General features: G+C 38.7%; 1 protein-coding gene across 1 annotated transcript in view; it reads right to left on the bottom strand.

Moving 5' to 3' along the window:
• PLPP4 (phospholipid phosphatase 4) overlaps positions 1-15187 on the bottom strand; it is a 65065-nt gene that overhangs the window by 29850 nt on the left and 20028 nt on the right. The window contains exons 2-5 of the mRNA XM_040607499.1: positions 14354-14462; positions 9913-10003; positions 6409-6472; positions 4736-4860 (exon numbers count right to left, since the gene is read on the bottom strand). Coding sequence (XP_040463433.1) covers positions 4736-4860; positions 6409-6472; positions 9913-10003; positions 14354-14462 — 389 coding nt within the window. The remainder of the gene's footprint in view (positions 1-4735; positions 4861-6408; positions 6473-9912; positions 10004-14353; positions 14463-15187) is intronic.

The raw sequence follows: 15187 nt of genomic DNA, 5'->3' as shown, positions 1-15187 counted from the left end.
CTTTCCATGAAGTATGGTCATAGAGAAGCTGCACAGTATCTTCACAGGTAATAGCTTTAAACAGCATAAAATTTCCAACAGATTCTAAAACCCTGGAAACATTAAATATGTAGAAATAGACCTACATTTTTGAAGCATTTTGGTCAGAATGGCTACGTATAAACCTGGAACTCAGGAGCACCTCTGAGCTACTGGAACCAAGCAGGAGTCTTGGCTCCCTACCCCCAAGCGTTGGTTCTCTCAAACAAGATACACTGGCAGTTCAACTGGAAAAGAGGCAAAACATGCTCCAAACAATCTAGAAGGTCCAGGGACTTCTTTGATCCAGTAGAACAAGCTGGGTGAATTTCAATGGAGTCATTGAATGTTGGGTTGTGCTTGTATAGATTCCAAACTCAAGTTGCTGTTGTCAAAAGTTATCAAAAGGAGTCTCCTAACTTCAATAGCCTTTCCAGAAAAGGGCAGCAAAATACAGAACTAGGAGACAGCAGCTTTGAAGGAGCTATGCCAGCTCAAAGTACGTTTTCAGCAGCCAGTACAGGTAGAGTTCTGCTCCTCGTTCAGAGAAAGTAGTAACACCGCCACCGTTTCATTACAGTCCACCTCCTGTTCCAATCTGGTACAAACTGCCTCAATTGTTTCAGGCAAGTACAGTCTGCGTCTACCTGCAAGTCACTCTTCGGCTTTACAAAATTTGCTTCGTTCATTTTTCATATTTGTATTATGTGCTTTCCTTTGCACAGGGAGATGAAAGACATGGCAATTTAAGCCAAGAAAGTCATCTGTGCTCTAATAAGAACGCACTGTCCTTCAGGGCACAAGCTGGACTCCCAAAGTGGAAGGCGGGGAGCTCACAACATTTTTATTGAGTACACGAGGTCAGGCCAGGCCAGCTGGGGATGTCAGTACTGCCACTCCTGTTATACATCTTGGCACTACTTCCCTATAGCACAGCATCCACAGCACCTCAGACTTTTTTGTTAAAGGCCTCATCTCGTATGGATGAGGTTTTAGATCCTGGTATAACAAAGTTTTGGATTGACAGCCTGTCCAGGGAATGCTCTATGAAAAACTGTTTTGAAAATGAAAATGGCTCTTGACTGAAGCTTCTCACCTCTGTTTATGAGCTGCCTGGCAGCTTTTATTTGTGATTTATTTCCTTCGTGTGTTCAAGTGAAGTAGAAAACACCAAACTGTAGTGGGCTACTTGTAACTATCACTGCAAGAAAGGCACTATAGTTTATGTCAAATCTCATCCTTCATACTTCCACATTTTCACAGCCATGAAAATAAAAAAAAAAATCCACAACACAAACAGTAACATAAACAAAATAACTTTTTTTTGGTGCTGCTTCACAAATTCCATCACAGAGAAAGGATGACAGAGATCAGAAGAACGTAACTCCATCATTTTACCTAGTAGCAATCTTATGCTGAAGGAAGGGAGAAAGGAGCCGAGAAAAAATCCTGGGCTGAGTTTATGGAAGGAAAGTTTGCAATTGCCTACATGTTAAGAAGGCAGGAAGGACAGCTTTTTAAAACTGAGATCAGAGAATAATTTTTCACAGGGAGTGGGAGGTAGAGGAGGTATAGTTCATACATTACACAATAAAAAATACTGACAATGTAAAATTATTGCAAAATTTCCAAACATTTATTATTATATTCTCAACAGCCTCATTGCTTCATAAGTCCAGGAAGGTAGTATAATGTTGTGTTTCTCATAATATTTTTTGCTTTTCACTCTTTTGGTCTAGTGTGAGATGAAGTAACAGTGAGAAACTAAATTTATGATCACAACTATACAATAGTCTTGATAAAATGAGGCTGACAATCCTGGTTATCTAAATAATTTTGCTACACAGAAGGAGCAGAGATTAGCATTGTAAGATTAGCAAATTAAAATGGTTTCCTTCTCCATTATGAGACTAAAATACATACTGATTTTAAGGTTTCAAAACAGTCTTGTCAGAGACTTAGATATTATAACATCATGCTTCAAACCACTAAGTACTTCAAGCAGCTGCAAAATTGCCTCACCCTAGCACACACTTAACAACAGATAAAAATTACTGCATATATAATATCTTTTCATTCTTATCACATTGTAATAAAAGCTTTGTAGTGGGAAATACAGTCAACTCAGCCACGCGCTAATATTATATTAATGATGGAGAAAGCTGTTCCCATAATTTTGATCTAAATACACTGAGCCATCATTCTGCTCCAATTAAATTCTGTCTGAGCTACAGTAACATAACTCTGTGCTTTTAAAACCAATACCAGTTCAAAGTAAAACCCCAGTGTGTGGTCTATGGCTGCCTCACTGACACAGGGACAAAAAGCACTTGACTGTGTGACAAGCAGCCTTGGTAAGAGAACTAGTATGTGTGCCAGAGCTAACCAGACTATGCCACACATACAGTGTTTCTAGTCTGTGCCAAAAAAAATAAATTAAAAAAAAAAAAAGTACATTGAGTGTCTTCTGCAACACACACTTTGCAGCCTCAGAGTACACTGTTGTGTTTTAGTAAAGTAACCAACTATAACACTTGCTGAGGGCTAATCTGTAAATTCTAGTACATCAATGTATACATGCACTTATTTTAAGCTTTTGCTGTTATACGCTGACAAAATACTTAAACAAGATGATTGCAGTTAAGTGTAACAACCAAATCTGAAGAGAGACTACAAACAGCAATTAAAAACATTCATTCTAAATGGCACATGATATATTCTGCTATTGTCTCTTCAATGTAATCGAAGCTTGTAAGCAAAAATTAAGACAGCTAAGTTGGTTTATTGTTTAGGATTATAAAGATTATAAAACATCCACACACATCTACTAATCTCTTATTTGTTTCTGGGCCTCAAACAAGAAAAAGTGAGCAAGACCAGTACAGAATTTCATTCATCTCATTACCCAACTTCTTTGCAATATACAATTCTGCACAATTAGACAATCTGAAGTTATTACTCGAAAAAAAGATTAGAGAAACAAATTCCAGAGATACGACTTACTGGTACTCAATTGGCAGTTCTTGGAAACAGAACAGTACAAGGCAACAAACAATACTGTCCAAAAAAAAAAAAAAAAAAAAAAAACCAACCAAAAAAGCTCACAGTAATAAAATTATTTTATAGACGAAAAGAAGTTTTATTAGACACTTGACATAAAACACTCCAGAAGTAAGCTCCTCAAGACAGTGAAAGGAACCTTTAAAAACATCTGAGTTAATACACCTAATTAAATAAGACGTACAAGTTTCCATAAGATGACCTAAATGTCTATCAGCATAAGCTAGGAGTACTCTGTCAAACCATCTGACCTAGACTGAGGACCACCTCAAAGCCAAATGGAGTGCTGTCCAAGGAGCAGACAAGAAACCACAGAAACTCCAACCTGTGCCAAATTTACCTCCGATTCCTGCTTACCTGCTCCTCTAAATACAATGCTATCGATATACCTGTTCCCCCATTACATGCTACCTCTTCCCCCATTGTCTTCTGCTGACAAGAGTCACAGACACATAGAATCCTTTAGGTTGGAAAAGACCTTCAAGATCATCGAGTCCAACCGTTAACCCAGGACTGCCAAGGCCACCACTAAACCATGTCCCTAAGAGCTGCATCTACGTGTTTTTTAAATACCTCCAGGGATGGTTGATTCCACCATCTCCTTGGGCAGCCTGTTCCAATGCCTACCCACCTTTTCCATGAAGAAATTTTTCCTACTACCCAATCTAAACCTCCCCTGGTGCAACTTGAGGCCATTTCATCTTCTCCAATCACTTTTCATGTGGGAGAAGAGACTGGCCCCCACCTGCCTGCACCCTCCTTTCAGGGAGCTGCAGAGAGCAAGTCAGGGCATTCTACCTATTCTCTGCTTGCAAGGAAGATTCCTCTGCTGAGAACAGAGCTACCATTTCCTCCCACCTGTGCCCAGGCAAAGCAGCCCAGTGGCAGTAGACACCTGAACATGGAACCCCTCAGAATCAAGGCCCACACAGACAAGGATCCCTACTTTAGCCACAGCCAGCAGTGGATAATCTCAAAAGAGTCAGAAAACAAAGAATGAAAGAATTGTCCTTCTCCGGTACATTACAACAGCTTCTAGTGCTACAGGGACTTCTTGAACCTCACTTTCTACCCAGTTCATTAGGATGAACAGCATCAAAACAAAGCAACATGATCTCCGGGTATTCCTTCCTACCCCTTCCACCTTTGAGCACACAACCTCCCATGAAGAAACCTTAACGATAAAAGCAGTTGAACTGTCTTTGTGACTTGAGCTTTGGATGAATAGATCTAGGACTTGAAAGATATCAACCAGATCTTGTCATAAACACGCAGATCAAACATGCCTTGTAACACTTCATACTTGAATGGAATATAAAAAAATCATTATTTACTATAGAGGCAAAGGTTGCATACAGAGATCTGATTAAGGAACCCCCCCTCTGAATCACACTTTCTTTAACCTGGAATAGAGCTTCACTCTACTGATGGCCCTGCTGTGGCTCTCAGTGAGGTCAGGTGGTTCTCCAGGTAAGGACGGGTCACAAGCTCACAACTTCATTTCCAGAAAGACATTTCTGGGAGTGGTGACCTAAGACAGAAGTCCAGACCCCTTCAGCAAAAATCAGGTTCATGATATAACACGAAAAAAAGCAATTCCAAAACATAGGTAGAACAGCTTTTGACAAAAAAAAGGACAGCATTTAAATGAACTTACAGGAAGAGTGGATACTCGGAAAGCTTTTCCTGCCTTCAGACACCAGATCGGGATCACCTGTGCAGTGCATTTCAGAGTTCATTACTCCATCTGGAAAGCAGCGGTAAAAGAAATCGGGACGCGGTCTACAAAAAACACCACGGATATTAAAAATATAAAAGCTGTAGTAACAAATAAATCTCAAAGCGATTATTAAATTTACTGCTTATTACATACAGAGTTCATTCCCTCCTGCCTTAACACAGCAACAAGAAATCATAGGAACATTTAGGTTGGAAAAGACCTTTAAGATCAGAGTCCGTTAGTAAACCTAGCACTGCCAAGGCCACCGCTAAACCAAGTCCCTCAGCTCAAGGTCACTTTTTGGGCAGGCAGGCTCTCTGAAGGGAGCTTCCAGTGCAGCGTGCGAGTGGGAGTTGTCTCTGAAAACCAGCGTGTGGCCTTACTCTTGCCTAGAGCCATCAATCTTGCTCAGCACCTCCAGCACAAAGGGGCACAGCAGCCCCACAAAGCTGCACGAGTCTTGCTGACACATCCAGCCATGAACAGGACTACAGCTTAGGCTACAAGGTCGGCACCAAAACCACCACCAAATTCTAATGCCAGCCTTGACGCTGATTCTAGCTGCACTGAACAAACCCCCAAGCTTCTTTTGGCCCTGCCGAGGTGAATGATAGCACACAGGTTTGCCTGGTGTCACACTGAGCCTGAGCTTACGAACCGTGTAGACAAGCAAGGCAAGCGACCAGATTCAGACACCAGCTGACAGAGCAACAAGTTGGCTTGGAGTGCAAGCAAAATGAGCTCGTCTGCCTGAAGAAGATGGTGCAGGCATTCTTAATTACATTTCAAAAGCACTCTTAAAATAGAAGTGCCAGGTACCATTACTGTCAGGGCACCAGTACTGTACCAGAGAGGGTTCACCAAAGACCGAGCACAAATACTGTTTCCTCAATGCTGCAAAACAGGTGAATTACAAATGCAGCATTGGACTCCATTAAATAGTGTATGAATTCAAGTCAAATATATATTTGACTTAAAATTATTCAAAATTTTGATCAAAAGCCAAAAAATACTTTTAAAAAAATGTTATTTTCCAGAAAGTTTTGATTGCTAATGTTTTTCCGCGGCCTTCATTCAAATTTATGCTTCCCTAAAAAAATGTCCTACCTAGGAGTCCACTCATTGCTTAGCTCCAAGGTTAGTTCTGCCACGGACCTTGATGTTACCTGGAAATACCACATTCACTAATTATGCTTCACACAAAATGCAGGGACTGGGTTATATCGGTACTCAGCTGATTCCCGTTTAGTGAGACTAGTGGCACTGGCATCTAAACTGCCACATGCTGTGATTCTCCCCTTCTGTCTTGCCTATTTAATGATCTGATTTCAGCTCACACTTTTCTTTTCAAACTCCTTGTTTGTCTGGATCTGCCAACTGGTCTAACAAATGACAAAACACAAGGGCATAGATTCCTGCCACAGTTGGACGTCACATAATGAAGTTGTGCAACACCTGCACCAGGGGAAGGACAGCTTCACAGGAGCCTGTTGTAATTCAACGTGCTTTGGAGCAGCAGCTATCTTTTTATTAAGGTCTATTGTATTTTTCAACCTCTCTTCATTTCTCTTAACAGTTCGAGTTATCATTTATAACATGACAAGACTTACCTTCCCACAATTAATTTAATAGTATTTGTGCAGACGCCATTCAGAGCTAGAGCCAAGGAAACAGCTACAAAACAGAATGAACAAACAGAACAATAATAACCTAAATACCAAGCTATACATTGCAGCAGTACAGCATTTGATTTACAGACTGAAACCTTTACTAGACTGAAAACTGAATGACCTTTGCAGCCTATTGTTTTTATTACCCAGACTAAGGACAGACCCCAGAGCATCACAATAATCACATGACTGACTTTGTTCTGCTTTTATTCTTGAGAAATCTTATCTCCTTATACAAAGCTGCTTTTCCTATAGTGTCATTTGCACAGGCATACATCATTAGATGGGAACAACTATTAGAGAATCAAGCACTGTATGCATCAGTTTTGCAATTTACTAGATGAAAATATTATGCTCTTTGGGTCAAGGAGAATTCCTGTATAGACCTATAATTAAAATATATATGTACACGTGTGTGTGTTTATGTATTTGCATATATATGCATATGCACTATGCAATTAAACAGTCCACTTTCAAGCTAAATAATTGCCTTTTCACTAAAACTAGAATTGTATTTTTATTATTTTTCTTTCAAAAGGATGTGGATGTTTTGTCTAAAATCCCTGAAATTTTCCCCTTACACTTGCCCCCAGGATTAACCAATTTTCCAAATGAAATTGGAGTAATGAACAGGAACTGTCATACTAGGTATGACTGAATCATCTTTTTTATTTGTACTTGCATGCCAAGTCCCTAGACTTTCCAAAGAACCTCATCTAAAGCCTGTGGAGATTTCTGCCGTGATTTCAGCAGCACGTGAATTGAATGCATACACTCCTTTTAGATTAAAATTGATTTAATGTTGCAGTCCACACCATAGCTCCCTGGTATGACACAAAAGTCACTGAATTTTATGCCCCATCAGAAAAAGAAAAACTATTAGGCAAATCTCTGATTTCCAGCAGAACAGTTACAGTAATATAACTTTTGGTTATGCCAGCTCCACGAGCTTTTTTCTCATTGGACTGCTGCCCCAGATGCTGCACTTCAGCAGCACTCATCCTGTCTCCATAAAAATCTTTGCCTAAGGATATTATATATCATAAAAATGTATGTTATAGGATCTATTTTTAAGTTAAAAAAAAAACACCACAGAAAACAACAACAAAAAAAAAAAACCAAAACACAAACAAAAAAAGGAGGTCCTCCATCAAACATCAAAGGAAGAACAAGGGTTTTCTCAAATTATAGCAATAGCTGCCAGCAAAAATAAACGAACAAGTCAATCCTAGAGACACTGACATTGTTCAAAAAAGTCTTCCACTTTCAACACCCACGTCCACAGCGACCACTCAATCCCGTGTTCTCTTTTTCCTTTCAATTATTTTCTCTCTGTTATTCATGGTGATTACATGGTGAACTGAAATCTTCCACAAGTCAAACGCATATGACCAACAATGACGTGGTACTACAGTCTCCTTTATAAAAAACGGGACACATAGTTTTATCTGCTTTCTGAGACATGTGGTAAAGTTTACTCTTATCGTTGACCTTTGCCTTGATTGTTCATTATTGCACACCTGACTGAATCACGTGTTCACTGCTGCCTATTCCTTGCAATGGCAATGCAAGTATCAAATGACCGTGTGAATATAAGCTGGTAAACAAGTTGTATTTGCTGACATTTTGCTCCCTTTAGGAAAAAATTCATACTTCCCACCAAAAGTCATATAATCTAGTCAGTAGAGATGTAGGCACTTCCAGGGGAAGGGTTAAGGGCACCAACATTAGGAAACTCACTGTTCCAGACCCTAGATGCACTGATTCACCTTTCTTACATTAATGGCTATACGAGAGGCAAAGCATTTTCACATCCTTTTACCCTTTGCTCTCCTCTACATATGATGCCTGAAGAAGTTCACCTTTTGGGGGACTTCCTGATGATTCATTATGAATGTTATGAGCCAGATCTCAGCAAATCAGTAAAGCTCCACCACAGTTAATGAATTTTCACAGCAGTCTCACATCACCAGACATATTAACAAATTTAATCATATCAATACACAGTACACTTGAACATAAATAAGCCACAAGTTCCACAATTATGGCAGATACTAAGTAGGGGTACACTACAGAAGAACATCAAGGTTGGGGTTTCCTTAAAGTCTGGGTGGCAAGGAGAATACTGGGGAAGCTGGCAGGTTTTCTACCGGACATTACAGGGGGAATCAAACAGCAAGCAAGAACAGCAGAAAAAAACTTATGTCTCTTCAGAAGAAAAAGGTGGTAAGAATAAGTGATGGAGAAACTATAATCCAAAGCTCCACTCCTTACCCAACAGAAAGTGAAACTCAGAACTGTGACTGTATGCATTTTATGAATCAATAGTTATTTCTACTGAATGGACTTGCCAGTAAAATATCACTATAAGACATTTCAGAAGTTAGTACAAATGACTGGCAGCAGCCAAAACAAAACTAGGATGTTTTCACACTTGTGGTAAAGCAACTGGAGAAAGAGCAAGCTAATGGGAATGCAGCCTTATCTAAAAAAAAAAAAAAAAAAATAAAAATCAAAGGCATAGTGCCATTTACATCCTATCTAGCTAAGACAAGGCTGAGTATTGGTTTGACCTTGTGACCTAAGGGCCAATAAATTAAAGTGTAAATTAGCCAGTAAAGCAGAATTTCAGTATTGGGCAGATTTCAAACACACTGCCAACAAAAACATTTGCAGCTCTTAGTCCTTCAAAGTATCCTCTGCCAATGAAAGTGTTTTAGTCAGTTTTGGTGTCTGTGTAAAAAGGATCTGGGCATATATCACTAAAAGATTTCGAAAGAGAGGCGCAGCCAGAATTAGCTGGAACAGTTTAAGACTTACCATCCCTGTCGTCTACCTGCTCCTCTGCTTGAAGCTGCTGCCTAGAGCCGTAATTAGACCTCACCCGTAACACAGCCATAGTGGTTCCCAGTCCAGGATTAGGTGCAGAACTAACTCCACTGGCAGTTTAAGATGAAACATCAGCTTGTGATTAGAAAAGCTGAGCCATAAGCATGGATTTTGCAACAGGGAAGAGTAAACTCCAGGAGAAGGTCAGTGAAAACAATGAGAGGAGTAATTTCCTACACTAAGCAGCTGAGTCTCACAGGACTTTCCAGTCAAACCCTTAATTTACAATACCTGCAAGTATAAATAAGAGGTAAATAATAGATCGGCTGTGACAGAAAAATGTACATCTGAACAGCCTCTCAGATGGCCTTGTCTTTACTGATTGAATTCTGTCCCTTTCTAGCTAGAAAGTGGAATTAAGGCACAGAATTTGTACTTTTAGAAACATACTTAAAAACAAAGGCTTTTGTGAGATGGCTTGCAACTATAACTGCACTGAAAACTACTGTAATGGACTGTAACGGAGACAAGATTTCTTCAGGGCTTAGAGTACAGCTGGAATCAATCTTTGAGAGCTATCATGCATTTTCCAACTTGAAGTATGACATACATTACCTAAGAAAGCCTCTTTAATTTCGGTCTTGTCTGTTCGCCGGATTATTTTCACCACAAAAATGACTGCTAGTGGTGTAAGGAATGAAATTGCCTGTAAGAGATAACAAATATCATGTGTGAGAGCATCAATTCCTTTCCAGTCCTACTGATTAATAATTAGTTTCAGTTAGGTCCATTTAAACTGGAAGGCTGAATGATCTTTTATCAAACTCCTGACCTTAAGCAAATTGGGATGATTTGTCTTTGCAACTACAGGGCAATGGATACATTAACATTGTAACATAACTGTGGGTTATAATTGATTTGTAATTGCCTGGAGCTGCATTTAAAATGCCAGCTTCATAAATGAAAAAGCAACAGTCTATAATGTCCACAAAATTCATACACTGATGCATACAGATTTTGTACATTGCTTCCACACTAAGCACTGTCCCAGAAGGCAGCCCTTCCAGGCTGCGCTCCCAAGACCGTATTCAACAGACTCCAGCACCAACTTCCTGATGTTTTAAAATGCTATTTATTTTAGTTTAGTTTTCTTTTTAACTGTCATTCTCAAATGCACTGAGATCATATCTTTATAATTCTTTTGTTTACAAGTGTTTGGATGGGGACCAAACTGCTTGATTTTGTTCCAAACCAGAAAAACAACACCTGAACATTTACAAGTATATTCATTGGTTAAGCAGAACCTTATTCTTTTATGGTCAGTGCTGCATGACAGGATTCCTCCTACAAAGAATCTGAAATGGCATCTGCACATCAATGCACACACTTGATTTCCATGAACAGCATCTCCACTATCATAGAGTGATTTGGACTGGGGTTGATGATTCACTGTAAATGTGCCAGTTATCTGAGGAGCATCCCACCTCGTGCAGTGTCGGTATAGTGCAGCCTGTCCTCCCTGAGCAGGGTATTTACCGTCTCTTTCCAAAGAGACATATCAGTTTATCCCAAGCACAATACCAGGGAGTTTTTCATCAGTAGCTTGCTATGGAAACTATGATTTTGTTCCCAACTGGTCCTTCCATCATCCCTTCTATCTCAGACCTTCAGTTGCAGAGGTAAAAGGCAGCTTATAGGCAAGGTAGTATGTTTATGCTTCTTGCTGGTTCTGATCGAAGTTATCCAGTTCCTTTCTGGAATCTACAATCCTCTTCACAATCACATTTGTTCAAAAACAAATCAAGGTCTTTCAAAAGCAATTAGTCTCTTGAAGAAAAGTGAAAATAATTGTTTTGTTTTTAAACAAGGCAAAATTTAAGCTGTATATGGCACAAGGAGCACGAGGGCTTAAGTAAGATTATGCTGTTTATACTGAGGCTGAACAGTGCCTTACTCCTTTAAACTGACTCACTGAAATAAAAAACAGGACAGACGTGTTATGACAAAAGATGTGTGACTGTCTTCTTTTTATAATACAGATTAATCCCAGCCCTCATTTTATGCTTTTAGAATATCTGAGTAGGGAACAACGTGAAAATGCACTATATTTGTTATTTTGGTAGTGCCTTTTGGACCACATTCCCCACACCCACATCTGCAAAATACCATCTAACTCAGCAAGCCATGCAGACTAAAACACAGTCTGGAGTGTGCTCCCCTTTTTTACATTTAGAAAGGCAGGCACCAGGTTTTGTGCAAAAAGATGCACCATTTTGACTTAAAACTCCCTTCTGTCTACAGTGTGTGAGAGAGATTCAAGTTAGGATGTCAGTGCTGTGTTACTTGTCCAGAAACATTCACTCCTCTCTATCTTCAGCAATAGTTTCATTTCGGCTTTCAGAGACAAAGAGTGAAATAAAAAAAAAAATGCCACCAGGGAAAGAAAAAAAAAAAAAAAAAAAAAAGCAAAAGCAAGATATCTGCATTCCATTGTTGAAGAACATGTAGAAATATAGCCAGGCTGACAGGCTTATAGTGGTGGTTTAATGGAGTTAGAAATCTTTTGAACAAGCAGGAGCAGCAGAAAATATCAACAAAGAATAGAATTCAAGTGGCAGCTTGTTCCAAACCATTTCACAATCAATCTTCAGAAGTCTGGTAAACCTGCAGATTTCCTTATATTTCACAAGCATATGGATTTTTGAGAAAGATGAAGAACTATTCATGTTTGCGGTACATTGCTGTTCCTTACACAAGAGCATTAGCTGGAAGGTGTTTTTTATTCTGCAGCAAAATGCACATATAGAGTTTGGCTTGCTAAAGACTCCTTTTACTTTATTTTGCAAAAAGATTCTGTATGGCTCATGTCTGCAACAGATTTGGCAACAGCCTAATGAGCAATACACTCCTCAGATGCATCTCAGTAATGTTTTCTTTTCCAGCAGTGAAATATTCCAACATTGCCTTGCTTTTGTGAAACATGGACAAAATCTCTCTTGTTCATTATTCACCCTAGTAAGCCAGAGATGTGCTAAAGTTACAGGGACTCCCACATCCTTCCATGCATTCAAGAGAAGCTGACAGTACCTACTTTCCAAGACAAGGAATATCCACTGATAGAGAGACAGAGCAAAGGTCAGGTCTTCCCAGACCTTGTGGCTTGCTTGCTACCCATGCGGAAGTCAACTTTGTCCAATCTTGATCTGGGTTTGAGTATTCACAACATTTCTCTTGTATTCAAATCTCTCGGTATAGAAAATAATCCAGCAGTTCGTAAAATGTTAGAGACAGCTTTCTGGCAAGCCACAGCCATGCATTTCAATATCAGAGTACAACACTAGTGTCAAGAGTTTCTTTACATGATGAAAACTTGTCATCAATGCTGGAGTTGGATTTTTCTTCTTTTTAATTAAATAAGAAAACAGATTCAGAAATCATCTACATTTCTTCATTTCAGAAGCTGTTTGCTAAGTTGCTGAGATGTCAGTGGTCTGAGTCAGAATGGGAACACAGATTATACAAACATTACTGACTCACAGCTGCCTGGAAATTCCACCTACCATGCAGTATACCAAAAGCTGGCTCTATGGGCAGTGGTTAACAGGGAAAGGTAATACACATATCCCAGAACTGTGCTTCCCAATGGCTACTGCCTAGAGAACAAAGGATTAGACTAATGATTATCCCAACTGCTTTCAAAAATAGTTCCACCACTGCAGAAAATCCCTTTGCAATGATTCGCTATTGGTTCTTGAACTCTTCAGTTGCAAACACAGATCAGAGAAACGTATCGAGGTAATGCTCAGCCTAAGGAAAAACAGCAGAATTCAGATTCTTTCCTAGCACAAAAATTTAATGTTTGGTTTTGTGGTGGGTTTTGTTTTTCGTTTTGTTTCTACAAAGCTTCTATTTCAGGAAATGGAACATGTTTTCCACTTTATTCCAGGAAAAAACATATATTTTCAGCCATCTAGGCTGAAAAAGTCCTTAATGGAGCTTATTCTTAATGCAATATAAACAATATGTTGGTGAATCTAAAACCAAGCCTTCAGTCTCTGTCTTAGAAGGCTGGGATATGTTGCTGCCACATAAACAGGAAGCACCTTCAAGGTGTTCCTTTATTAAAAAGTTTCTGTAACTGAAAGCCAGAGCCTTATTAAAAAAAAAAAAAAAAGAAAAGAAAAGAAAAATTACATAACTGATTTGCATTTATTCTGAATATGGCTTCACTGAAAACACAGCAAAAGATGCTTTGACATAAGGGTAATAGGATTTGACCACATCTACCATGCTCGTTCCTGCAAAATCTCCACTTTGACTGATGAAGCTTTTGTAAAGATTGACCTACTTGCCTTAATAACCTGAACTACACCTGCGATTTCTTAGCATTTCTGTAGTGGTCTATCTTAGTGTACTCTTATAAGTGTAAATTATTATGATTCTTAATCATTGCTAGTGAAGGTTGCCAAAACCATGAATTTTGACAACCAGGCAAACCATCAAAATCAGACAGTCTGCTTGTCAACATGAGCTGTACTGGGAAGAACCAGAATGGTGACAGCAGCTCTATGATATGGTTAGTACACCTGTTGGTACTAGAAGCTAAACCAAAGGTTTTGTCTACATGGAAGAAAAAAAAAAAAAAAAAAAGTACTTAGAGGCAAATGCCTCTGTGCCTAACATGCCTAAAACAAATCCGATTTCAATATTTAAGCACTTAGCCTAATAAGAGCATGGCAAGGTTTTGTCAGGTCACCCAACCAGCTAATTCAAAAAGCTTCTCTAATCTTTTCTCCAGCATCCTTCTAAATTAACACTAGCTTAAATCTTGAAGTGTAGAATCAACATTAATAAATTCAGCCACCTAGTAATGCTGCTTTTTACAAACTCCCCACGATTTCCTACATTTTGTCACTTATGACATCCCTGCTTTGGAGAGCAATTGTTAATAGCATTAAAGGAACATCCTATACTTCTGAAAGATTTCCTGCTGCTTATCAAATGAAAGTGTACTTAGTTTACAGCCATTGAATGACTAATAAACCTTTATACTTACAAACATAAGACGCGTAGGTATGTTGTCTGATTGCACCAAAGGATTTTTATACAGCCAGATCTCTTCTGGCTGGATAACCCTCTGGAATGGATCCAAAAATTCTGTAAAACTGAAAATAACAAATAAAGATACAATTTTTTTCGCAATTTGAAATCATGACCAAAAAGCCCAGAGGAATCCTGCTGATTTAAAACTTCCCCCAAAGTTAATTATGATATGGCATGCATGAATTACCCTTATCTCACTGCTTTTTAATAATGCAACCTTCATAAATATACCCTTAGGAAAATGATTTTTAAAAGTTTAGATTCTACAACTTTATAAAAGTTCCATAAACTTCACTGTGGAGAAAAAAAATTGTCATTTTATTTTTTGTGGGAAAAGTGTGCAAAGAATACTGTGGGATTAGAAAAATCACATAGCAGATGGTTGATACTGAAGAAATTATATACCAGATACTGAATACAAAATGTGTCTTTCAAATGTCAAGATCCAGACTTTGAAGTATGACAGTTGTGTTTGCAGGGAGAAAGAAGCAGCCCAGGCAATTCCCTCTACTGATAGAAAGAACAGAAAACTTCAGAGATTATCACCAAAAAATGCTCACTCCTAATCTCTTTCTTCAGATTGCCAGTATTTTGATTTGCTTGTGAAGCTTAAGAACCTAAATCTACCAGAAATGTCTCATTCCACCAAAACTGACCATTTTAATTCTATTCTCATGTCATTTATCTCTCTTAAACAAACAACAACAATAACAAAAAACCCATATAGCTTTGTAATTATGTTATTTGGAAACGAAAAGCAACAAAATAAAATGTTGAGGTTACATTG

The sequence above is a fragment of the Falco naumanni genome, chromosome 9 (genome assembly GCF_017639655.2).
Source record: "Falco naumanni isolate bFalNau1 chromosome 9, bFalNau1.pat, whole genome shotgun sequence".
Taxonomy (NCBI): domain Eukaryota; kingdom Metazoa; phylum Chordata; class Aves; order Falconiformes; family Falconidae; genus Falco; species Falco naumanni.
Note: the sequence above shows the minus strand (reverse complement) of the source record. Positions and strands in the feature narration are given on the sequence as shown.